This window comes from Homarus americanus, unplaced genomic scaffold (assembly GCF_018991925.1).
Source record: "Homarus americanus isolate GMGI-L3 unplaced genomic scaffold, GMGI_Hamer_2.0 scaffold31037, whole genome shotgun sequence".
NCBI classification, from domain to species: domain Eukaryota; kingdom Metazoa; phylum Arthropoda; class Malacostraca; order Decapoda; family Nephropidae; genus Homarus; species Homarus americanus.
This window is the reverse complement of record NW_024722227.1, coordinates 1,371,348-1,397,013: the sequence shown is the minus strand read 5'-3', so window position 1 is coordinate 1,397,013 and position 25,666 is coordinate 1,371,348. Positions and strand designations below refer to the sequence as shown.

The window sequence follows — 25,666 nt, the reverse complement described above, 5'->3', positions numbered from 1 at the left end:
TTGGGATCAGGCCAAAGGACTGTACAGTGAACAGTAATGGAGCATCCCTCAAGCCTTGCTGGTTTGTTATACAGTATGTTAACACTGAGTGAGTCAGTCAAGGTATCCTCAGGCCTGGAGGTTGGTGACCGCAGCCCTCTACTCCAAACAGTTGCAGGCTGTCTTTACCAGTCCTGTCAGATTTTGTCTCTCTCTGGGGTTCCAGATTTAATATTTTTCATCCTTCACAATCTTTACCATCCCCCACCTCTTCTACTCTCAATCTTACACACTAATATTTCTATCATCTCCTTATCCTTTGATATAAGACCAAAGTATTGAGTTTTTAACTTTCTTTGTATATCAATGCTCTAGCCAACTTTTTTTCCATTATAACTTATCCTTATCATTCCATATAGTACCACATTCCAAAGACCCCTTAGTCACTTCCTGGTGTCTGCTGAAAGAGTCCATGCTTCTCACATTGATCACCCTTTTCCTCAAACTAAAATTAAAGTCCCTTTTGAATGATTCAAGATTATGAAATGCTGTTTCTGCTTGATCCTCTATTGGTAATTTTTTGCAATGAATATTACCTCCCAAGTACATAGAAAATTTTCTTGTGTTTAAGTTTCTTTCCATTATATATATATATATATATATATATATATATATATATATATATATATATATATATATATATATATATATATATATATATATATATATATATATATATATATATATATATATATATTATATATATATTATATATATATATAAAATATTGATTATACTGTACATTATTGCTAAGTCCATACTCTTCTTCCATTAATCTGCTGACCCTTTTTTGTAATGCTTATTCACTTACTGCATTGATCAGTATCATCTACATTCCAGATACTGTACTGTATTTGATATTACTGTACAGTACCTACTTAACAATTGACTGGCTCCATTGCTACTTACATTATCTCCCATAAAAATTTTTAAATGGATATACTGTACTGTATAGTATTGAAGATGGGGTACAGCTTTGTCAAACTCCCTGTCCAGCACTGCAACTTGCTAATGTCGGGGATATATATATTTTTTTCTCTACCATGAATGCCTGTTTTTAACAAGACATATATTGTAGGACTTTATTGTATTACCCTTTCAAAGCTTTTTTTCTAAATCACAAGACTGATATACCAGTAAAAAGTTTATCTGAACTTAAAAAAATCCTTTCACTAAAACTCAAAATTCACAAAATCAAAGGTGGTCTCCATAGTTCATCATCCCTGAAATCCATAATTGTCTTCAAACAACATGCTGACTATTTTATTTTTTGGTCTATTTAAAATGACAAGATTTGGCATGCATAGCTTACTAAACTAATTGTCTTAATTTGGGCTGCAAGGCTCCTGTTTTTTTAATGTAATGCTAATTAGATTTTTTTAAACCACTGGAAAAGTCTCTTTTGTAATCATAAAGTTACATGGTTTATTCTAGCATTTAATCTCATTTCTGCTTGTTTGTTTTATAAATCTGATGGAAGCTAATCAACCTCGCTAATCAACCTTATCATTTTTCATTTTGCTCACAGCTGCCTCAACTTGTTTCCAAAATTGGAAACTCAATCTTTATTTCTTTATAGATTCTCACCTCTACTCTCTTATTATGTATGTACAGTTTTACACATACTGTACTTCTTTCACATCAGACATTATCTTTACTGTTTACAGTTTTGCCCTTTATATCCTCCTCTCTAATTTGTTCATCTACACTATATGTTAACAGTAAAGCATACAAAATCAGTATACTGTACAGTGCTGTATTATGGTTTGTCATAATATTTTATCTATGTCTGGGAGAATAGGGGCAACATACTCTCGTCGAAACAATCACACTTGTGGAATTTTTACCATTTATCACGTATGCAGTACGGGTATATGTAAAGTGGAATCTAAAGAATAGCTTAATGAACACTAATTTTTGGATGATTGAATCCTTGAAACACCTTTACCTGTAAGTACAGGTTGACAACCCTTTATCCGAAATTCCCAAAACCGAAAAGCTCTGAAAACCGAAAGTTTTTTTGTGGAGCAATTTTTTTTTTTTTTTTTTTTTAATAGCCCACCCGGGCACAGGCCACTGACCCACATCGGGGCATGGGGGGTGAAAATGTAATAGTAATAATAATTATAATAATAATAATAATGATAATACAGTAATAATTATTCATAGTAAATAAAAATTTTAATAAAAAATACACAAAAATAAAATAAGAATGATAACAATAATAATAATAACAATAATACTGTAATAATAAAATAATAATAATAATAATAAAGAAATACAAGAATGAAAAAAAGATCAAAAGTGAGAAAAACGACCTAGACCTATGAATTATTAATATTATTATTATTATTATTATTATTATTATTATTATTATTATTATTATTATTATTATTATTATTATTATTATTATTATTATTATTATTATTATATTTTAGCCCCCAGGCCCCAGTGTGGGTCAGTGACCTGTGCCCGGGTGGGCTGATCACTGTAAAAAAAAAAAACAAAAAAAAACAATTCTGAAAACCGAAAAATTCCCAAAACCGAAATGCATCTGGCCCCAAGGATTTCGGATAAGGGATTGTCAACCTGTAATATTTGCTCACATGTTTATTAATGTAATGAAAAAATTATACAAGTGTTTGTTAGTCATTTTCTCTTGTAATGAAAGGAAAACTACAAAGTTATTAGCTAGATTAATAAAGTAACAAATATCATATAATTTATGCCAAAAATGAACAAGGGAGCCAACTAGAGTTGGCAGCTGGGAAGAAAAAGACACCGTGCCAGAAAAAATTTACACTCTGCCAACAGATGAGTCGCATCTCATCTACTTTATGGGTCACTAATGGCGGCCATTTTTGCCTGTGTGCTCCCTGGCTTGCTTATATTGTGCTGGTGTTGCTCATATCAGGATTTATTGTTATTATGGATAGTGAGGCTGCCTCCCAAGTCTTGGTAAACTAGCATGCTTAGAGAAGTACAGTTCATATCAGCTAACAAGAGAGAGACAAAGAAAGAGTAATTTCAAAACTATGAAAGGGAAGAGACAAACCTACTGAGAGATGCTGTAGGAAGTCTTGCAGGAGTTACCATAAGAGAGATATGCATGTAGTCACTCACTCAGAACATGCTTGTAAATATGTACATATGTCATGGTACATAGACCCACCTGCTGTCTCATAAACAACCATTAATAGGTAGATATTGATACATAGTACTTGTATAAAGAGAACCTCCAGAAGCTGTAGCTGAACTGGGTAAATGGTTGGAAAGAGGATAAGCTTCACTGGTTTCTCGCTTCCCTTTCATCTGTGAATTCATTCAAGATTCAACATTCAAGGAAATGAATAGGGACTCGGCTACTAGAAGTGGAAGTGCTCAGGGCATTTAAGTGAGGAGGGAAGAAGATGAAGAGGAGTAAAGAAAACTTTACAAGATCATAGGAAATACTGTTAAACATTAAAAAAAATTTATGCTTACTGAAGAAGAAACATGTTAAGATAAGTTTTATCTGGCTACTGTCATTACGAAATCATCATTGATGTTATGTGACTAAGGGGCAATTGCTTAGGTAGCCACTAGATAGATATAATGATGTGTAGTGCCTTGCTGGTTGAGTCTCTGGTCAGGGTTGTGGCCCCATATGAGGGCTTGCATTTGTTCCAGCTAAGAATAGTTTTAAGCAACTTTTCCAAAACATGAATTAAAATTGTTACTCTTATGCATACAGTAATTTGTATTATTGCATATACTTATGGCATTTGTAAAAATTTGCACATAAAGTGTAATTTAATGATATAATTAGATAAGAAAGTAGCATTAAAGTGGGTTCTTGGGAAGAAGCACTGCATGACTGACCCTTTGTAACAAAATGAGTTTATACATCGCCCTCCCTGGCTTGATTACTATTTGTATCTTGCTGAAGCGTGACATTGCATTGTGGATGCTCCCATACCTACCTCTTTACAAATATCAGTGTACCATTTGCCATCACTCAGCATGGCTTATGGTACACTTGCACTCAGAGAAGGGGTAAAGAGTGCCAGCCTGTGTTGTATGTAGGCATATAATTGTATGACCATGGTGAGGAGTGGAGATAGAAAGGAGGTGTGTGTAGGATATGTAATGGTGTTGGAAGATATGTATATATTTATAATTTTTATAACTTATTCCCCTTAATGCAAAGCCTTAGCCAATTTAGATTAATTATATGTTCCCATGAGTACGGTAGCATTGTGTTATAGGTGGGCAAGTTACTGTACTCAAAAGGTTAATTGCATTTTGAATTTAAGTGAAACAGATTTTAAAGGAAATGTATGAATAATATGTGGATGTAATGTGCAACCCAAATTCTACAAGGCTTATCCTGTATAATGGTGTATGAGAGTGATCAACCAGTGCACTACTGTGGTGAATGATAGGATATGTATAAGTGTATGATGAATAGGATATACAGAATATGTAATGAAGGAAGAGGATGTCTGGTGGTCTTTAAGGGAATACAGGATGTATGAGGGAAACAGGATGTTGAAACAGTGTATGGAAGAAACTGCTTACAGTATGGTGGTGTATGAGTGAGACTGTCTATGATGGGGGGAATGAGTTTAAAAAGTGTTTGTAGAGGTTTTTAAAGAGTGTAAGTCAATGTATGAAGATGTATGATTCAAGTATTTATGAATGAAGATATACAATGGAGAACAAAGTAGTGTAGAGAGGTACAGTATAATTTATTCTCGTATATTACATACAGTGGGTTTGTGTATAGGGGTGTGGAAGGGAGGCCTGGCCAAAGGACAGTGTGGGGGAGGAGGATGGGGGGGGGGGACACCACCAGGAGACTCCGCAACAATCAATACACTCAGGTACTCCGACACTCCCTGCCTCCTCCACACCTGCCCTGCTTCCTCTCATTCTCTGCAGCTCCATGTTTTTCCTCCCAACAGCTTTTCATACAAGCTAATTTTCTCACTGGTCTCAAGTTTATTCAGACTTTCACTGCTGTACTGTCCATTCTCCACCTTTCCATTAGTCCCTTCCCTTCTTGTCCTTATTCTCCAACAGTTCGTGCTTGACTAGCTCTCCTTTTTCTCCCTCACTATCCTATCTTGTGTGTGTGCCTCTTTTTCCTGTCAACATCAGGCCACCAATACTGTTCTCACCACATCTTTAACACCACCACAGTCACTACTATCACCACTTTGGAACAATTACAAAAAAATAAAAATAAATGAAAATAAAAAGAAACATTGTTAAAATTCTATCATCACAGGTAATGAAATATGCATAGCTTAATGAGTGCTGATACCACCTCTGCTCTCATTGCCACCTATCTGTAACACCACCACAGTACATGACAACATTAGCAGGTACATTATCAGTTTTATCATCACCACTGTCAGACAATCCATTACCACTGTTGGTCCAGTTTGACACCAACATTAGTTAACTGTAGTACAGTATAAATAGAAGTGTATAGTTAACAGAAAACAAATAAAAAAATTAGATACATCACCAACACCACCACCACCAAGTTAAAACAATGCACTCCCAGTAAAACACCAATGTAACACTATCTGCTCTGCCACTACCACAACCAATACCAACCACTATGTTCACCATCCATCACCAACCACCCATGGGCTGTACAAGCCAACACCACCCACCACCACCACCACCACCACCACCACCACCACCACCACCACCACCACCACCACCACCATTACCACCACCTTCACCTTCAGGGGAAGCACAGGACAATCAATACACTTAGATACTCGAGCTCAGTTGCCCTTTACCCACCCACCACTCCTCCTTTTCTTCCTCTTATTTCTCTCCCATGGGTTTTTTCATGATGTTATGTGGTCCTCTTAGTTATTTTTGTAAACAGTGCTTCTCTTTGATGATATATACTGTGCTGTTGCTGGGTTGTGTCGCTGTATGGTTGTCAAATAATTTTCCCCAAATAGTTTCTCATGCTTATGCCACATTCCACAAAGCATGGTTTCCTGGAGTTTATCCTACCAGGTTCTCAGTGTCAGGGTCTTGGTCATAGGCAGAGTATGTAGTACATTGTAGTGCATCAAGCAAGTATATGATCTAGCCAGAAGTGTGTGAAGATAGTATGCAGTGTAGCTTGGGCAGATAACACCACTTGTGATATTGCCAGGTGCAGAAGTGAACTTTAACTGTGTCACTTGGCTCACGATTCTCTTTGAACTCCTTGCGCTCTCTCTCTCTCTGATCCCTTTCTCACATTCCCATGTTCTCTCACGTTACCAGCACTAACTTTTATGACATGATTCCCTTGCGACCAAACATTATGTTAAGGCATTAGTGGTGGAAATAATTTATGTACAGTAATATGATCTTTTCCTGATTCCCAACAAGATGAAATGAATGATTAAGTATTCTTCATAGTTGATGAATGTGTGGGTATATGTTTGCTATTATATTCTCTTTCTGCCAAGGATCAAAATAATGAATGGGAAGGAAGTTAGGAAAATGAATCATATGGTACTTGGGTGAAGGGAACATCAGACACCATGCTAATTTTACCTGAAGATTAACCACACCTAATGCTAACCTAGCCCTGTGATAGAATTAGGGTGGTTAATCTTTAGGTGAAATAAGCTGGGGTGTGTTTTTTGTTTTTGTTTTTTTTAAGACTTCTAATTCTTATGTAAGTTCATGTTTGCCCTTTGTGGGAAAGGCCTTTATAATAAAAAATTAATTAGTGGAGGTAACTCAGTGGGTCATAAAGTGTTAGATAAATATTGTGATAAGTTCCAGCTATTGTTCCTACCAGAGCCTTAGAACTGTACTCATCCTTTATTAGGTGACAGGAGTAGGAGCAGGTAGTGGGGAGGGATGTTTGTGGTACAGTACATTATTAGAAATGGATTTTGTGATGAGTGTGATGGCAAAAATACTTGAATGATCAGCTATTAGATGAGCTTGTGTGTGTGTGTGTGTGTTATGTGACAAGTAATATGACACAGTAGTACTGTACATGAAGTTTGTTACCACAGGTGTGTACAGGTGTACCACATTTGACACAGATTGTTTAATGTTTTCCATTTCCTACATCCAGTCTTCTCTAGTATGGTGGGGAAGAACCCTCTGTTAATGCAGACATTGGCGAGCAGTAAGGTGGAATAATTAAGGTAAAAGGTTGCTTACAGGAAATATGATTTATTGAAGGAAGAACTTATGAAAAACACCAGAAGATTGAGTGAGAAAATAATGTAATTGGGGACAGGACAAATAGCTTGAGATAAATTTCTATCATCTTCGTTTTGGTATTGAGTAGCTGACGTTTTTGTGCTGGAGTCTGGTTGAGCAGTAACGGAAAGCTAATAGAACTGGCTTGAACCATTGCTGCTGTGTGTAATACTGTTTTTGTCTTCTTATATTCCTGCCTTTTTTAGAACAATGTGTTTTTGAAATGTACTGTTTATAATGGTGTGGCAAGGTGGGATATAAAACATGAAAAAATGGCCATCCTAGTATATGATTCATCATGAGTATTGGTAAACGCTTTGTGACAATTGTTTCTCTTCAGTAAAATAAATTATCTTTCATTCTCATTAAGCATAGAAGCATTATTGTGCCCTAGAATATGTGCTGTATAAATTCTCCAGCAGTAATAGAATTTAAAGGTGTGTATGAACATGTTGTGGTAGAGAGACCACAGGGAAATCGAAAGCAAGTACATATACAGCGCTTAATTATCCAAGGGATTTAGTTAATATTGGGAATAAGGTCGGGGATTACTGGAATGTGGAGTGAGCTCGGCTTGTCTGTATTGAGCATATGGCTGGGGGCTTTACTTCCTTGGTTATAATAAACATTTAGCAAAGGACTTTATTATAATTACAATTATGCTGAGAGGGTGTTTACAAGGGGAAATGATATTTGAGATTGTTCTTAATGGGAATGAGAAATTTAGTTTGCTTAAAACTGTAAGTTGACAAGGAACATGGTTAAATGATTAATTAGGCTTTCACCTTGATGGTGCCAGTAATTGGGTAGGAGGCTATTTTATCTAAAAAAAGCAGACTCCATCTTAGTGTTTAGTTGGAATTAATGTAGGAACAAGATTCTGGGCTTGAAGATAAGATGATTTGGGTTTGTAGCGTAATTATAGTATGAATTAAACTTAAGGCACAGTTATGATAGGAACTGAGCTTGAGACTTAATTGTAGTTGGAATATGGTGAAGGTTGAACATGGAATATATAACACACTTGTTACCCTGCTGTTGTCGGTAGGAGCTTCACATGGACAAGGAATCAAAGTCAAAAGGCTATGTACCTTTAAGTTCAGTTGATTTTGGGAAGGAGGAATATCACTACAGTTATGACATTTTCCCCACTCCTGAGTTTTTAGTTAATGATGTTGCATTTAGTAAGTAAAACAAGTTGGATATTGGCAGCATCTAGGGCATGAACCCCTTGGGTAAAAGAACGCCTGCAGGTTAATTACAATGGGGATCCTGTAATAGAAGTGTAAATAAAATCATGAGATATAAATAGAGGAGAGGAGGTCATGAGGGGAAGTGGCAGTGTTGGTTCTGACCAGCTGGGTGGTCTGGGGAGCTCACCACCCCATACTTGGTGGTGTCTTATGATTATTGCAACATTAAGTCATAGGTACAGTACTGTATTGTAAATTACAGTTTTTTAAACAGTTTGTGATTTCCAGACACAGGAATTTTACTCTGACATCTAAGATAGTTCAAAGGACATTCATTTCTTGACAAGTGTATCGTCATCACTTTTAAGAAAAAGAATGTCAGCACAGTATTTATTTTTTATTTATTTTTTTTTACATCTCTGTTAATACCTCTGTATTTTTAATAATTGTTTCAGCTTCAGGAGGGATTGGGCGGTGGTCTACCGGACTCCATAGATGGAGCATCATTGCCGCAACCACCTCACCGAGGGAAGGACTCAGTTGCCAAGATGACTTGGGATGGCCTCTCATTTGTAGTTTCTGTAAGTTTATATGCTGATATCGAAACCTTGTTAAGGTAACCTTTGCTCTTGATTCTTGAAACTGTAGTCTGTTGATGTTGACAGAACATTAAGTTACCAGGCATGTAGATTTGCTTTAGTTGTTGTAGCCAAAGACTGTTTTGATGTACTGTATGTGTTTTGGTGGGATACCACACACTACTTTGCTATTCAGTTAAATTTAGTAGCACCAGTACTGAATTTTTAAAACTGATAAAGTAAAGTTTTGAAACCTATTTGTTTCTTTATCATCATCGTGCATCCTGTAATTGTATAGAGTGCTGTATGATAATTATTAAACTTATAATATTTTGATTGGTGTACAGTATATTGACTGTTACACCATTTATAAAACTTTAGTGTCACAATCACAAACAGCAAGCAACTGTGACATTCATGATCATTATGAACTCTTACATTACTCGTTAAAGCTTATTACAGTGTCATATTACTGTAACTTTTTATCCTCGCTTTACTAGATCTGATTATCAGACAATCCTCTGAGTTTGTTAATGTTACACTGTTTGGGTTAGTATTATTAAGTTTGTCTCTTTATGTTGTGGTTTCTTTGAATGTGCTGCACATTCTTCTCTGCTAATTCCATACTTCTTTTAACCACAAGTTGCTGTAGCTTTGTTGTGTTTGACAGGGTGCAGAGTTGTGTTTGAATGAAGGAGATAGTGGGAGCTGTGTTGGTGTCTGGTCATCTCTTGACACCAAGCAAGCAAGAACTAAAAACAGATTTTGTCTCAGTTGACCAACCTGATGTAGAATGTTGTATTTTCAATGATTGGAGATTGTTATAGTATACAGAAGAATAATTTAAAGGGAGTAGAAAAAGTTTGGAATGAACTTTGGGGGTGTATATGTTGTTCGTACTTCACTCTGGTAAAGAACCAGCCCAACTCTGTGAAGAATTTGTATGCTTAGCAAAGATCCACTTTCAACCTCCTCATTTGAGGTTACAAGACAGAAAACTTTATACCCATCCAAGGTATTTGAAAGTAGTTCGTTCGAGCCTCCATACCATGACAAGGTAATGCAAATTTGGCACTAGATGGATTTGTACCTAGTGAATGTCTGGTCACATAATAAAGTTGCAAGTTCCTGACTACAGATTGTAGTTTTTGTAGGTGCTCATTATTGCTATATTTTTACTGAAGGCATTAATGCTGAACATCTTATCCAGGAATAAGCTCAGTGTCATAGAAATTAATGTAGAATATCTTTACAGACGGTTGCAAAGCGGAGAGCCAAGAGTCAAATATCAGGCACTGCTGGCGGCCGGTCTAAAAGTCGCAGTTATGCCCCATCATCCATGTCTGTCGCGGATGACGTGTTTGACGAGCCTGATGTGTCACCCACCACAACTGCCACCACCACCACAACAACCACCGCGGCAACCATGCGCCCCACCCCACCTGTGGATCATTATACTATGGAGTCGCTTTCAGATGAAGTAAGTATGATGTGCATAATATGTTGCATGCTCATGTGTGTGAATAGTTTAGAGTGTGTTGTTAAGGTAGAATGAAATATTAATTATGAGTACAGTAATGTGTATTAGAATCAGTATATTAACTGGCATCACTGTCATAGATGCCTATAAAATTTTGAGGATGTAGAAAATAAAATGAAAATAGAGCCTTCATCGAGCTGTATCATGTCAGATGAATTATAAAGTTTGAAGAGGTTTAATTCACAATTTGTAATCATCCTGTGGTGTCTTTACAGGTGTTCTTTGACAGCAAGGTAGCAGGGAGTCCTGATGCTGTGACTGGCACTGCTAGTTATGATAGTAGTAAAGAAGTGAGTGTCTAGTATCATGTGTTAATGTCTACACTCATTAACCCCCTAAGACTTGGGTCCTTTAAGTTTGCTCCTTCCTTCACCATCAGGGGTTAGCATATATTGAAAGTTATGTATCCATGTTTTTAGTGTATTGTTAAGCTGTTAGAGGGCAGTATACTCTCCCCTCCATCCTGTCAGCATCTGAATGTTAGAAAAGCCCTGATCCAAAAGGGACCAGTGTACTTTTTGCCATAGAAACAATATACTAGGTAAATATAATGCTAATTACAACTTGCTGTAGCTGTAATAAGATTTATTGGCCCAATTTTTCATGCAAAAATATTTCTACCTATGTAAAATCTCTCAAGGCTTGCCCAGCTACACCTTCTTGAGGCTGATTTAAAACCTTGTTGTATGCACATCTAATGTATTGGATTGATGGGACTTGCTGAGTAGATCCTTACAAGTAACAGTATTTATTGTTGAAGTGATGGAAACATTCAAATGTCTTCCTAGGAGTTGACATAAATTTATCTTTGGTATACAGAGTTATCGTAGTTAATTCAAGCTTATTAGACACCATATGATAACTTAAGTTGGATTGGATCAGTTATTTATGATAAATAGTATATTGTGGTTTGAAGTAGTTGTTTTGTGTACGGTACAGTACTGAGAGTGTTACTGTCCTTGGTGGACAATAATAAGTTAGCAGGAACTTCAATTTTTTTAAGAGGTACAGTATAGTACAATACAATACAGTATTGTGTTTTTTATAGCAGTTTGTCTATCTGTAATAAAAATTGTAGAATTAATTTTTTTTTTAATAAATTCAAATTTTTTATATGTACTGTAGTTTTATAAAACTTGACACAAATAATATACTGTACAAAGGAAATGTGATGGATCTCAAGGTTACATTCCTATAACCCTTGTGATGCAACCAGCTAGGACCATGATCCTTAACTTTTTTGTAGTCTACTGTGTTGTCAAACTACAACATGGTTATTTAGCTATAACTCGAGATATTAAAAAATTTCAACAAGATGTAGCTACACACATAATATGAGATACAAACTTTCTGATGTTTTTAAACAGTAAAACACTGATTTTTTCACTCTTGTTTATTAGAATATTTATCCCATGTTAAATTATCTATGAGACTATATAACTGAAGATTTATTTTTATTTATTTATTTATTTTATTTTTTATTTTTTTTCAAAAGTCATGACTATTTGTAGTGTTCTCTGTGGCTACCAAGGTGGTAGGTTATCGATGCTCTCAGCTGTGGCAAATACTGTAGAGCTGATGAGATGACTGCCTTTGATGCTTTCATTCTCCAGCTCTCACACTGTCATAGCTCATCATCCTTTCTTAGATATCCCCCACATACTCTCATTATTTTGGCACAACTGCATTTCCTTTTACTCTGTGCTCTTGTTACCTTTTTTGGCTCATCCGCTTATTATTTCTCATGATGTCTCCAGCTTTACCATGCCAGAACTAATAAATATCCCCTTTGACTTTGTAACATTACAACAATTCTTGATGTAAAAACTTGCCTTATCAGATTTTTACTATATATTGGTGGGTGATGTGTATGTGCTATGATGGTTTACACCACCACTATTTAGTAGAATTGTGGTCTTTGATTTGTAATATGCCACAACCAGGCAAGAGTGACACATGATCACTAGAGAACTTTTGTTTCCTTTAGGTTGGAGGAGCAAGGTACCACCCCAGTGTTCAAGAGTGGCAAAGACCGGCCGTACAGGTGTCGGACTCGGTTGATGCTAGCGGACGATCGAGCGCTCACATCGGTCGCTCGCGTATCTGGAATCGAATTTTGGATAGCTGTTTTGATAACTCTGATCGAAGACAATATGGCAGAGGAATCATGGGTAGAATTTTTAGGCGAACATTCAAGGAGAGTGTTAAGAAAGACAAAGATGTAAGTATGATGTACAGTTATGTTAGTGTTACCTTATATGATAGACAGGTGAAATGGACCCCATCCTATGCACATTTAATGAGACTATTAGGATTAGATGCATATGGACCAAGTCACAATTCAAACTGCCACAATAAATCTAGTTGGAACTTGTTAGGACTTCTTACCATTTGACCTGCAGTCTGCTGTTGTTGGAACACTTTGTTTTGCTGTGACTTCATTTTTTCTAATATTTATTTTCATTCTTGACCAACTATTACATTTGGGAATCTTATTTAGTTTCACACCAGTCATTTTTTAACTTTTATAAGTAATCAGGTCCAGTATCTCCGAACATTCATGTAAACATACATATACGGTGCTGTATTGCTGTAGCATTTATTCCAATTTGGGAATTCTTGAAACAGATTGTTGTGCATGTTCCTTGATATTTAATTAATTTTTGTGAGATTGGTAAGAAATTTTATGTGAAACAGAAGTTGATGTCCTTCAGTCTAGTCTTTCATCAGTTTGTGACATTCACTGTTTTTACTCTAAGGTTATTGCATTCATGATGTACCCATACATGCCACTTGTAGCTCAACTTTCATTTAATGGAGAGGTCAATTTGGTTATCAAAATGACAGACCAGTTCTCTTTGCTGTTGTATTTACTAATATACAGTACTGTTACCATTTTGTCACAAAATGGTGTAGGTGAAGGGCGAGATAGATGGTATTTTTGAACGATATAGTTGAGTCAGCAGTTACTTAAAAAAAATTCCATAAATTTGCTTCATGTTCATAATCAACTAGATTGGTAAAAAAAAATTGCACATTTGTTAAGAGACATAAAGGTGTGCATGTGGTTTTTTAAAATTTCCAACAAAGTTAAATAATGTTATAATATTTGACACTTCTCACGCTCTTTAACTTAGCACCTAACCAACCTTTCATGATTTTGTTGCAGGTAAAGAAACAACTAGATGAGATGAATGATTACCGGCCGTACTTCACCTGGTGGGTCACAACCGTACAAGTGTTCATCCTCCTGCTTTCCATCATGTGTTATGGTCTGGCTCCTCAGGGCTTCACTCTGAAGCAACAGTCAGGACAGGTTTGTGTCACACTATTTGAGATCATAACAGGCGTTCTTATAGAAAGATCTGACGGTCGTCTGTTGGCCAGCATCTTATAATCAGTTTGTGAGTGTCATAGGTTTGTCATATAGGATGATGATGTAACAATTGTCTGTTTAATATAGCATGATTGAAGGAATCAGTTTTTTTGTGTCATTCCCATATGTTAACCCAGTAACTGCAGTATTTGGAAAATCAAAGGTACACGATATATGCTGGGAAAAACTTGATGTTTGAAAGTTTACCGTATATATATATATATATATATATATATATATATATATATATATATATATATATATATATATATATATATATATATATATATATATATATATATATATATATATATATATATATATATATATATATATATATATATATATATATATATCTAGAACCCCACTTTACGCGTTAATTCAACTCACGGCGGTGTAAAGTGAGCGTGAAGTGAACAACATAATCATATGGGATTAATTGAAATAGAGACTGGGCCGACCCCCAAACTCCACTTTTTCAGACATCGTGCGTTGTAGTAAAAATAACTTCTTAATTTTATGATGGTATGCACACACAATTAATAATTAGAGAAATATCAATAATATTAGGTTTTTAACACTTACATTAGTAGAAAAGATGGCTGGGCACACGGGGATGGGGGTTGGTTCCGAGGCAGAGGGCAGATTATTGGCCCTCACCTGTATCACTTGTATCAATTGTATCACTATCCACCACAGAGGCTTGCAGGGCCTCTTTGTCAAACCCCTCAAAGTCCATATCCATCCATATCCTCACTATCATTATCACTGACTTGGGCCGGCTGTGGTGGGTGGCGGGTGAAGAACTCGGTAATGTTTTGATGACTGGGCGACCTTGTGCGCACCCTGCTCGCGCCGCTCTCCGCGTAAAAGGGTACATAAAAGGGTACAACACCGCGGAAAGTGAGCATATATATATATATATATATATATATATATATATATATATATATATATATATATATATATATATATATATATATATATATATATATATATATATATATATATATATATATATATATATAGTGATTCTTAGTATGATTTTTGACGCTCGGCATTAAATTCATGGCGTCAGTGGCCAATTGTCTTAAGGCAACAATGATGCTTTTATGCTAGATTATCTGAAGACAATGATAGCAGTTAAAGGGTTAACGAATGGTACTGAAGATCATAAATTTGTTTTTTGTTTTCTTTGCTTTTTTTTCTTCTAGTATACCTGTATATATATATATATATATATATTTTTTTATAAAAAATCATCTTCCACAAGTTCCATTACTTAATCGGTGCTGGGAGAGATACAACACGAATTTAAAAGATATTACTGCCCATGCTAGAATACCTATGAATTAAGAGTGACCTAATAGGGAGAATATTGTGCAAGAGATTCCAGGAGTCCCTAGTGATAGTAGAAATATGTAAAGTATAAGACTGGTGTGGAGGAATAGGAAGTGTTGAAAATGGAGACCTTTACAGTTAGTTTGTGGACCTTCAAACCCAACAAGCAGCAAGAAAATGCAAGTCTTTCCTCTAAAAATTACTAAGTACTGTATTGGACAAACCATTTTCATTATCACCATCATCATTTTCCTTTCCTCTGTGGGTTAACCTCAGTGTAACAAATTTGAGAAACAATGATGGCAAGGAACCAGAAAACATAGATGGGTGAAATATTGTAAAGGTGTAATACAGTAACAGGTTTAACACCGGAAATATCAATGGATTTCCTCCTACAGTAGACTGAGTTTACTTTTATCAATATCCGAGTTAATTTTTAGTCTTGTCCAATTGTCACTGACGCCATTCTCTAGTCACTCCAAATAAATAAATTATGATTAATGTGTGAAATTTTAATGTTACTTCTTGAACCATTAGCTCTCATGGTAATCCAACACTAATTAGATATATTAAGGGAACCCTTCCTAACATGAGGCATGAGCACTCACTCCAGAAGGTGCTGCTCTCTTTCCCTTTAAATTTTCTCTCATTGTCCCTCTCACAGACTCCTTCCCTCCATTGTGTAGTAATATTTGCCTGAAATTTTTTTGTAAATGTTTACAGTACAATATTAGTTTTTATAAAATGGTTTAGTTTATTTTTCAATATTTTACTGATTCAAATTTGTAACGGTTTGTGTGTAACCTGCTGGGAATGGATTTTTTTTTTATTCTAAAATCACTTACAGCCAAACCCAACATGCTAACAAAATCCTAAAGTTGCTTTAATATACTGTACCTAGACACTTATACTAACCAATGGAATAACAAAAAGAATGAACAGTTTTGGATTTTTTTTTTATTTATTAGCCTTATTAATACACCTATCACAATTTCTGATTTCACCAGTATGAAGCTTAAAAATGTCTGCTTTTTATGTAATGTGCTTACCTGTTGTTTGTGGTGAGAACTATATGCATAACTTCACATTATCTCTTTTGTCTTCAAATTTTTAGTCTTCAATGTAAAGCAACCAATTTTACATAGAATGTAGTTGGGTTAAAATTAAAAAAATAAACAGGCTGCCGAAAAATCGATCCAAAGCAAAAAAAATATATAATGCGGTTCTTCTGTGCCAAAAGGTCACAACTAGCCAGTGTGGGAGGGGATGATGTTACAAATATGGGGTGTGTGAGTGTTGTCATACAAGTGATTTATATCCAGTCCAGGTGATGAATTCTTATCAATTTTGGTCTTGACCAGCAATTTTATTGGACTTGCCTGGCTTTAGTAAGAATTGAAAATTCACAGACCCTTAGATTAATATTTGATAGATTCAACAAACCAGTGATTTGGATTATTGTTTTGTCTGTTGAAGATTGCACAGTCCTTCATCTGGGAGGTAAATAATTGAGTATGGGAGATTGGTGACATATTTTGAAGAGTTGAAATTGAAGAAAACTGGGCAACATGGCTATAGTTCACTCTCTCATGAGAAACTGTGTGCTAGTGTTTCTCTCTTTTTTTCCATCATGTACTAGTAATATTTTTGTGTACCATATTCAAAAGTATTGATATATCAACATTTAGTTGATCTTCTTTTTGATAATTCCAAACAACTTTCATGTAGATAAAAAAAAAAGAATTCATATGGTACTGTACAGTCAGTCCCCGACTTACGATGGGGTTAGGGACCAACGGCCAGATCGTAAGTCGAAAATGCGAAAATATTACACAGAAAATCTAAAATGAAATACCGTACAGTAAAAGTAATCAATAATGAAAAATGAATAAAGTGTTACTGCGTACTTGCCTTTAATGTAGTCAGCTGAATGTACACGGGGCCTCAATAATTTTTTAATTAAACATGGAGACTACATTAATTGGATGAAGCAGAGGAGGAGACGGGGCTAGGTGGGTCATCAATTTCGCTTTCTTCAGACAGGCTAACATACTTGCTTGTTGAAGGTATTGGATCATCATTAGGGAGTGAAGAGGCAGCAGTGGTGGGGCGTGAGGAGACAGCAGTGGGGGACTTCTTAAAATATGTGTCCAATTTAGACTGCTCAAGTTGCCTTTTCTTTTCATTGTAAATCTCCCTGTAGCAAGCAGGTGCATCTTGGATCATTCTGTCAACTTTTGCAAAGCGCTCAACATTTTGATCCATTTCGTCAAACATTTGCATCTCCTTATTAATAGTAACAAATGCCTCTGCCATTTGTTTCACTGAAAATTTTTTGGGGGGTGCAGGTTCTTCTACATTTTGTCTCTTCTTCCTCTGCAATTTTCTGTGCATCCAGTTCAATAAGATCCTCGTTATTTAGCTCTTCTGCTACACTTTCAACCAACATCTTCATTATCAATTTCTAACTCCAGCTGTTTACCCAACTCCACTATCTTGTTACTAATCTCAGAAATTGCTTCATCTTCATTAAATCCTTTGAAACTGTTCACATATCTTTTCAGGACCTTCTTCCATATTCCATTCATGCACTGGCCTGTAACCTCATCCCATGCTGCAGCTATGTTCTTTATACATTTCAAAATGTTGTAGTCCTTCCAAAACTCTCCGAGCGTTTTCTCACCTTCAGTAGCAGCAACAGCCTGAGCGAAGGTCGTACATAAATAATACTCTTTAAAAGCTGCAATAGCACCTTGAACCATGGGTTGAATGAAGAGGTAGTGTTAGGTGGAATGTAGACTACCTTAACATCAGGGTGCAAGTCGTCCAGGTGTGGTGGGTGTCCCGGAGCATTATCTAAAATTAATAAAATCTTGAATGCAACCCTTTGTTGCAGACAATACTCCTTGGCTCGTGGAATGAAACAACTCAGGAACCAATCCTTAAACAGTGCTAGGGTCATCCATGCTTTCTTATTACAGTACTGCGATAAAACAATGGCAGTGTGTGCTTGCTGACATTTTAAAAGCCCTTGGGTTCTCTGAATGATATATATCATGAAGGGTTTTACCTTGAAACCAGCTACCTTCCCCCCCCCAACAGAAGTGTGATTCGGTCCTTGATTGCCTTGAATCCTGGCATGGTTTTCTCCTCTTTGTGGATGTATGTTCATTCTGGCATGTGCTTCCAGAGTAAGCCAGTTTCATCCACATTAAATATTTGCTCAGGCAAATAATTTCCCTCCACGATGACACTATCTAGCCCCTCCTTAAAACCTTCGGCAGCACCCACATCAGCACTTGCTGCCTCTCCACTCACCTTTACACTGTGCAAACTGTAACGGTTCTTAAACCTTTGGAACCACCCATGACTTGCTGTGAAGTTTTGGTCGCACTCATCTCCTGCCTGCTCCTTCAGGCTTTCGAAAAGGCTTCTTGCCTTAGCCTGTATGGTTAGAAGGCTTAAGGGTACACGCTTTTGCAGCTGATCTTCCATCCACACCACAAGTAATTTTGCCATCTCATGAATAGGGCCTTGTCTTTTTTTAGTTATCATTGTTCCCTTTATAGGTGCTTATCCTTTCACTACCTCACGAATTCGTTCCTTGTCCTTCAAAATTGTTGATATCGTCGAGTGAGAGAAGCCTAGGTCGCATGAAATGGTTGCTACCGTTTTTCCATTTTCATATTGCATTATTATTTTCATTTTCATCTCAAAAGTAATTGACTGTCTCTTTTTCTTCTGAGCACCACCAGAACTCTCACTTTTATGCTTGCCATTCATTTTAAAGGGAATTTGAAACAAACATATTGTCAGTACACAGCGCGATCACTACCGACAACAACGACGGCCAAACACCAACTGAGCGCGCTACGGCGTGGACGCTGTACACCACGAGGCGGCCCAGCCCACGCCACGCTGTCATAAGGGACGGAAACGTTTCGGTACTAGAAAATACGTACGGAATTTAAAAAAATTTTTGTACGACTGCGGCGGTCGTATGTCGAAATAGGTCGTAAGTCGAGGAGTACCTGTACTGTACTGTTACGTGTCAAAGGGGTAAGGTTCATAACAAACTACGGTGTAATGTATGGATTGAATGCAGCCCCTTTTAATAAATGAATACTTGATGATTGGAGTAAAGAAACTTAATTAAAATGTATAACTATATTTACAAACACTTACCACCAATAACAATGAAATAAAGCTAATCACATGAACATACTCGGTAACTTTAAGGTTGCCAATATCACTGACAACCAAATCACAACACGATTCTAGAACATAAATACATAAAGCACCAAAACAGCCAGCCAGCCTCAACAATGAATACCATGAGTACATCACCCGATCGAAGACAGAAGTCATCTGACAACGCAGGCCAGTGGTGAAGGTCCAATGACTACCCAAGCTTGTGAGCTACTGACCGGGCTCTGAAGCCGTCGGCTTCTATGGGTTGCTTTGAGCAGACTGACCCAAACATCGTACTTAACATGTCATTGTTCATGCCATTACAGTATTACAGAATTTAATATAAAAACTATTCACCCCCAAAAAAATCAATTCTAGTCTGAAAAAATATGTAATCATACAATATATATCAAGAATACATACCAGTTACAGTACGTCCGGCAGGGGCGTACACCTCATGAAGTAATTGGTTGTTAAGGGTAGTTCTTTCATGAGATACATTGTACGTAACAATACTGTATATGGAAGCTTCATTCATGGATATATGAGATTTCTCTAACAGTATTTCTTGTTCCCAGGTCCTGATGGCCAGCTTATCAATCCAAACTGTGGACTACTGGGAACCCTCAAATTTCTGGATAGGTCCTAGAGCGGTGAGTTGGCTTATTGGCTTATTATTGTACTGTACAGTGGTCCCTCGGTAAACGAGCACAATCGTTCCACAGAGTCGTTCGTTAACCGAATCTATTATTTCAATGGGATATTGGGAAATTGGTTACAACTCACAGAAAAAGTACATACAAAGTACTGTATACCAGTGATAGAATTAGCAAAACATTAAATTTAAACCAAATACAGTACTGTACTGTACAGTATACTGTACAATAATAAATAAAAAACAATAGAATACTGTATTTTAACTTACTTTGAGGTGTGTATGTCGTATTACCGGCAGCTTTGTTTACATATCAAACAGCTGATTGTAGAGGCATTGGTTCTAATGCCTTCTTCATGTTTCATAATAATTTCTGCACTGTATATTATCAATATGTTAATTAAATTTCAGAATGACCAATAAATTTAATGTAAAAATGCAAAAATATTCGAGACCAACAAAATTTATGTTTTCCACTGTAAACAAAGTTAAACTGAGAAGCGTTGTTGGGTGATTCAATCAGCTGATGGGTGCACAAAAACTGTTCCCTGTACTGTCTATATTATCAATATGTTAACTAAATTTCAGAATGACCAATAATTTTAATATAAAAAATGCAGAAATTTTCAAGAGACCAACTTTCTTGATATTTACTTCACTGGAAACAAATGTAAACATAGAACCAATTACTGTAACTAGCCGATCAGCTGATGCTCACAACAAAATGTGTTTGTCGTAAGGATTTCGTTAATCGAACTGTTCGTTAACTGAGGGACCACTGTAGTTACGGTATATGAGAGTCAGGAATGTCCAACTTTAGTAAAAAGCTTTTGAAAAATATGAATTACTCAGTTCTTTATGTACAGCATGAATGCATACAAACTATGATCTCTCAAAACCTGGATGACTAGACCTGTATCAGGAGATGACAAAAATTCTGTTTTCTTTCAAAAGCTGGATTGATACCACATGATATACTGTAATTGATATTGAATTGGATTTTGTGCTTCCTGATACCTTAGGTATATTGAACTATTGTATGTTTTTCTCTACTATTTTCATTTCTTTCTCACTTTTATGTGGGTTCAGTTGGAACAAGGAGCAAAGATGACTCACAGAAAGGGAGAAACGCTGGGACAAATTAGCACAAGACAAGTATAGAATGTAATAGGTTTAAGTCTAACACAGCAGTTGGAAAGGAAATGCTGTACCCAGTGGCTTGAGACAACGTGGGAAATATATGTTAATACAATAATTTGGTGAGGATAACGGGAATAAGAAATACAGGAATTAGACCCAGATGTGGAAGTGAAAGAAAGATTGGATGGAACTGACCATGATTTGTGAAGATGATTTGGATGTATTTAGAGAATAGAAAGTGAAATACTGTACTGGTTTAGAAGATTGCACATATTTCAGAGTTAGAGAGTAGGAAAGAAAGGGAAAGCTGACAAATGGGATGGAAAGATGGGGTGAAGTAAGTACCAGAAGGGAGGAGAATGGACATACATTAGGCAGTAGAGGAGGTGAATCTGTAGGAGAGCAAGGCATCAGGTGGGTCATACAGATGGCAGAGTTGTAAAAAGAATCGGTGAAAGGAGAGTCTGTTTTTTCCTCTAGATTCCGGTCTGTATATACAGCTTCATACTGGAAAATTGTATGCAAAAATAAAGAGAAAAAATTCCATTATGTATAATACTTCCAGATAAGAGTAGTGAGGGTGATTGTGTTCCATATTGTTGATAGAGATGCTGATTTGAGAAGAGCAAGATGGCTTTAAAAGTCAAGGATGTTTTATGTTTTGATACATTGAGAATAGTGTGTGCAGAAGAATTTGATTAGCACTCATGACATAAATTAGGAAGGTATATAGGGAGGACGATTCATTTGTGTGTGAAAGGTTCATCTTCATTGTGAGAGATACCGTATATAACAGAGGAGGAAATAGCATAAATGTTTAGAAATTGTGTGATGTTTAATTTGTGTGTGTGAACCTCTTCTATGATTGCCTGTAAATTGGATTGGGATAATTAGATAAATGATGTTGAGTTGGTGTATACTGTATTAAGGATGGAGCGTGACTTTAATTTCTCAAGGGACAACCTTTTCACTCTTTTAAACTATCTCTCTTACAGGCTGATCTTATACACTTAGGAGCCAAATTTGCACCATGTATGAGGAAGGATGAAAAAATATTCAGACATGTAGAGGAACAACGGAGAGCGGAGAGAGAAACGGGGTGTTGCATTCGAAATGATGACTCGGGTTGTGTTCAGTCGTCACGAAGAGAATGTTCGGTAAGATGTGCCCAACAAGGTGGTATTGTAACTGTGTTATGAGATAGGAATAAAGTTAGAAGAAGTGTTAGAAAATTAACTAAATTGATAGTAATATTTTTGTTTTTTAATAATGTAGACATATTAACTTTTATCTTGTGGGTAACTCCACTTGATCATGGACACACTGCAACACTGCTGTATTTTGCTACAGGTCTCTGATACCCCCTTTTTAACCTTCAACATACTACCATCTCCAAAATTGCTGTTTATTCTTGGTATTTTATCCTTTTCCTGTCTCTCTCTCCTCATTACTTGTATTGCATTGCATTGGTTTGTCCTACTGACTGAGACTTAGTCACATTCTTCCTGTGCATATATAACCTCATCAGTATCATGCCAGCATCATGATTAAGATGATTTGGCCATTGATTATGATATTTTAACCCCTTTAGTACCATAACCTAGCCCCTTACATACAGTGACTTAATTTCTTGAATACTGTAGTGTCTTAACCCTTTGAATACAATAACCTCTTCCCTTGAATACAACGGTAGTGTACTCAGGTGATTCACTGCTTACACTCAAGTGGTTAATATTGCTTATTATGAAAAAGTGACAGCTCCTCCCTGTGTGTTGACAAGAGCCAAACCGACCCATTGAAATTTTCAGGCTTTCACGCATTGGTCCTTTCAATGTATGTCATCAATATTACCACCATGGAATATATGATTTTAATTATCCCACATCTCTCAGAATTTTCCATAAATACTCCGGAGGGATCATTGGCAGTGGGGAGACAGCACTGTAAAGGTTAAGATTGGTAGTGTGAGAGGTTACTAATTAATCCCAGTTATCCAGAAGTGACTAATTGATCCCAGTTAGCCACAAGTTACCGATTGATTCCAGTTAGCCACAAGTTACTGATTGGTCCCAGTTAGCCACAAGTTACTGATTGGTCCCAGTTAGCCACAAGTTACTGATTGATCCCAGTTAGCGAGACGTTACTGATTGGCCCCAGTTAGCCAGACGTTACCAATTGGTCCCAGTTAACCAGATTTTGATTATCCCCCTTAAACAAGGCATGATTGTTTGAATTGATTTTGTCTCGGTGACGTAAAGGATATGCTTGTAAAGAGGTTAAAGTGAGGCATTATGGCAGGTGTGTTGAGTAGAGGAAGACCACCAACATTTAGAAGAGGAGCTGGAGTGGGACATGGGGTAATAGGAAGGGTAAGGGAGATGTGTAGTGATAGGGTGGCTTGGAGGTTGTTGTGTCATGGTCACTAATGAGAGGAGAGAGGAGCTTCCAAGAAAACCAGTCTCGTGGAAACCTTTAGTGGTACTCATTTTGATGTTAACCCCCCAGAGTAGGGTGATCTAACCCCTTGAATAGTCCATAAGAGCTTAACCCCTGGAGTGTGAGGATGTAACCTCTTGAGTACTAGGACTTATTCCCTTGAGTACGAGGTCTTATTCCCTTGAGTATGAGGTCTTATTCCCTTGAGTATGAGGTCTTAATCCCTTGGGTATGAGGTCTTATTCCCTTGAGTATGAGGTCTTATTCCCTTGAGTATGAGGTCTTATTCCCTTGGGTATGAGGTCTTATTCCTTTGAGTATGAGGTCTTATTCCCTTGAGTATGAGGTCTTATTCCCTTGAGTATGAGGACTTATTCCCTTGAGTTTGAGGTCTTATTCCCTTGAGTATGAGGTCTTATTCCTTTGAGTATGAGGTCTTATTCCTTTGAGTATGAGGTCTTATTCCTTTGAGTTTGAGGTCTTATTCCCTTGAGTATGAGGTCTTATTCCCTTGAGTATGAGGTCTTATTCCCTTGAGTATGAGGTCTTATTCCCTTGAGTATGAGGACTTATTCCCTTGAGTTTGAGGTCTTATTCCCTTGAGTATGAGGACTTATTCCCTTGAGTTTGAGGTCTTATTCCCTTGAGTATGAAGTCTTATTCCAGTATGAGGTCTTACCCCCTTGAATATGAGGACTTATCCTCTTGAGTATAAGGACTTACCTCTTGAGTATGAGTAACTTAACCCCCATAAAATGAAGATAAAATCACTAATCCTGTTAGTACAAAAGGCTAGCCCACCTGAATACATAATTATAATTGTTTACACTCAAAGGTTTAATTCCAGGATACAATTACCCGTTAGCTCATTCACCTCATTGATTCCCTGACCAGTCTGTTTTGTACAGTATTGTATTCAAGTCTGCAAATTGTCTTTTGTCTTAGTCTTATTGCTTCAATTTGGTAAAGTAAACATACTGTATTTATCTTTTGTCAGTACAGTACAGGTATTTATATATCAACTGTTTTTTTCCTCCCAATAACTTGAAGTTTCTTCTTCATAATATTTTCATGTTCCATGTGCATATAACTTAGCACTGTAATACTAAGATATTTTGTGGTTCAATCATACGTATCTTTAACTCTCATGTTGTTTGTTGGAGAGCTTTGTGTTTAAACATTACTGCCACAACAGTTTATCAAACCTCACACTTTACTGTCTGAGATTAGTTTTTATAAATCAATTATTAATGAGTGTAAAGGAAAAAAAAATATGTAGCATGAATGCTTCTCCAGCTTTAAGTTAAGATGAATGTAGACAGTTTAAAGACAGTGTGTGTGTGTGTTTATGTTGATGGTGGTACAGTATTACTTCATCTCTTTACTTACTGTTTATAACTGGGTCAGCTGTGTGCACTCTGTATCATATTGTTGACATCTCTTTGTCTCTCCTGCTTTTCTAGTATTATCTAACTAACTTGTATTATCTCACTAACTTCCCTCAAGCCTCTTGGTCAAGGAGATATGGAATCGGTAAGAGGAACTTATTTTTGCATGTTTGATTTTTTTCAGGTTATCGTAGATCCCTATTGTTACTAATTATGCACTCTGTACAAGCCTGCTTAACTTAATCTGGTGTATGTGTGTTGTCTTTAGGCTCAGAATTGGTTTTGGGAGGTGTAGGCATGTTGCAGTTTGTAACATCAAGTTGTCAGTATAGTATTTGCAAAGTTGTTAAAGATACTCGGGATAACTGTTGTAATGTAAAAGAATTCTTTGCGTTATTATTATTTATTATTCAGATCCCTTAAGTACATAGAGTGGTATCAGGGGAGTGTCTGATTCTTTTTTGCATAATTAAATGGAATTTAGGCCTTAGACTTTGTATGTTTGTAGTCTGGGATTCTTTTCTGTAAAATTCACAATGATTCTCTAATTGTTTAATATTGAAAC

General features: G+C 36.4%; 1 protein-coding gene across 5 annotated transcripts in view; it reads left to right on the top strand.

Moving 5' to 3' along the window:
• The window catches only part of LOC121862263 (inactive rhomboid protein 1-like), a 109,460-nt gene that overhangs the window by 59,360 nt on the left and 24,434 nt on the right, over positions 1 to 25,666 (top strand). For 4 of the 5 annotated variants that reach the window (XM_042360371.1, XM_042360373.1, XM_042360374.1 and 1 more), the window contains exons 4-10: positions 8,912 to 9,037; positions 10,290 to 10,514; positions 10,790 to 10,864; positions 12,562 to 12,795; positions 13,744 to 13,890; positions 20,061 to 20,135; positions 22,273 to 22,434. In XM_042360371.1, coding sequence (XP_042216305.1) covers positions 8,912 to 9,037; positions 10,290 to 10,514; positions 10,790 to 10,864; positions 12,562 to 12,795; positions 13,744 to 13,890; positions 20,061 to 20,135; positions 22,273 to 22,434 — 1,044 coding nt within the window. Of the gene's footprint in view, positions 1 to 8,911; positions 9,038 to 10,289; positions 10,515 to 10,789; positions 10,865 to 12,561; positions 12,796 to 13,743; positions 13,891 to 20,060; positions 20,136 to 22,272; positions 22,435 to 25,219; positions 25,247 to 25,666 lie in introns of all 5 variants that reach the window. The other variant, XM_042360372.1, reaches the window with a different exon arrangement.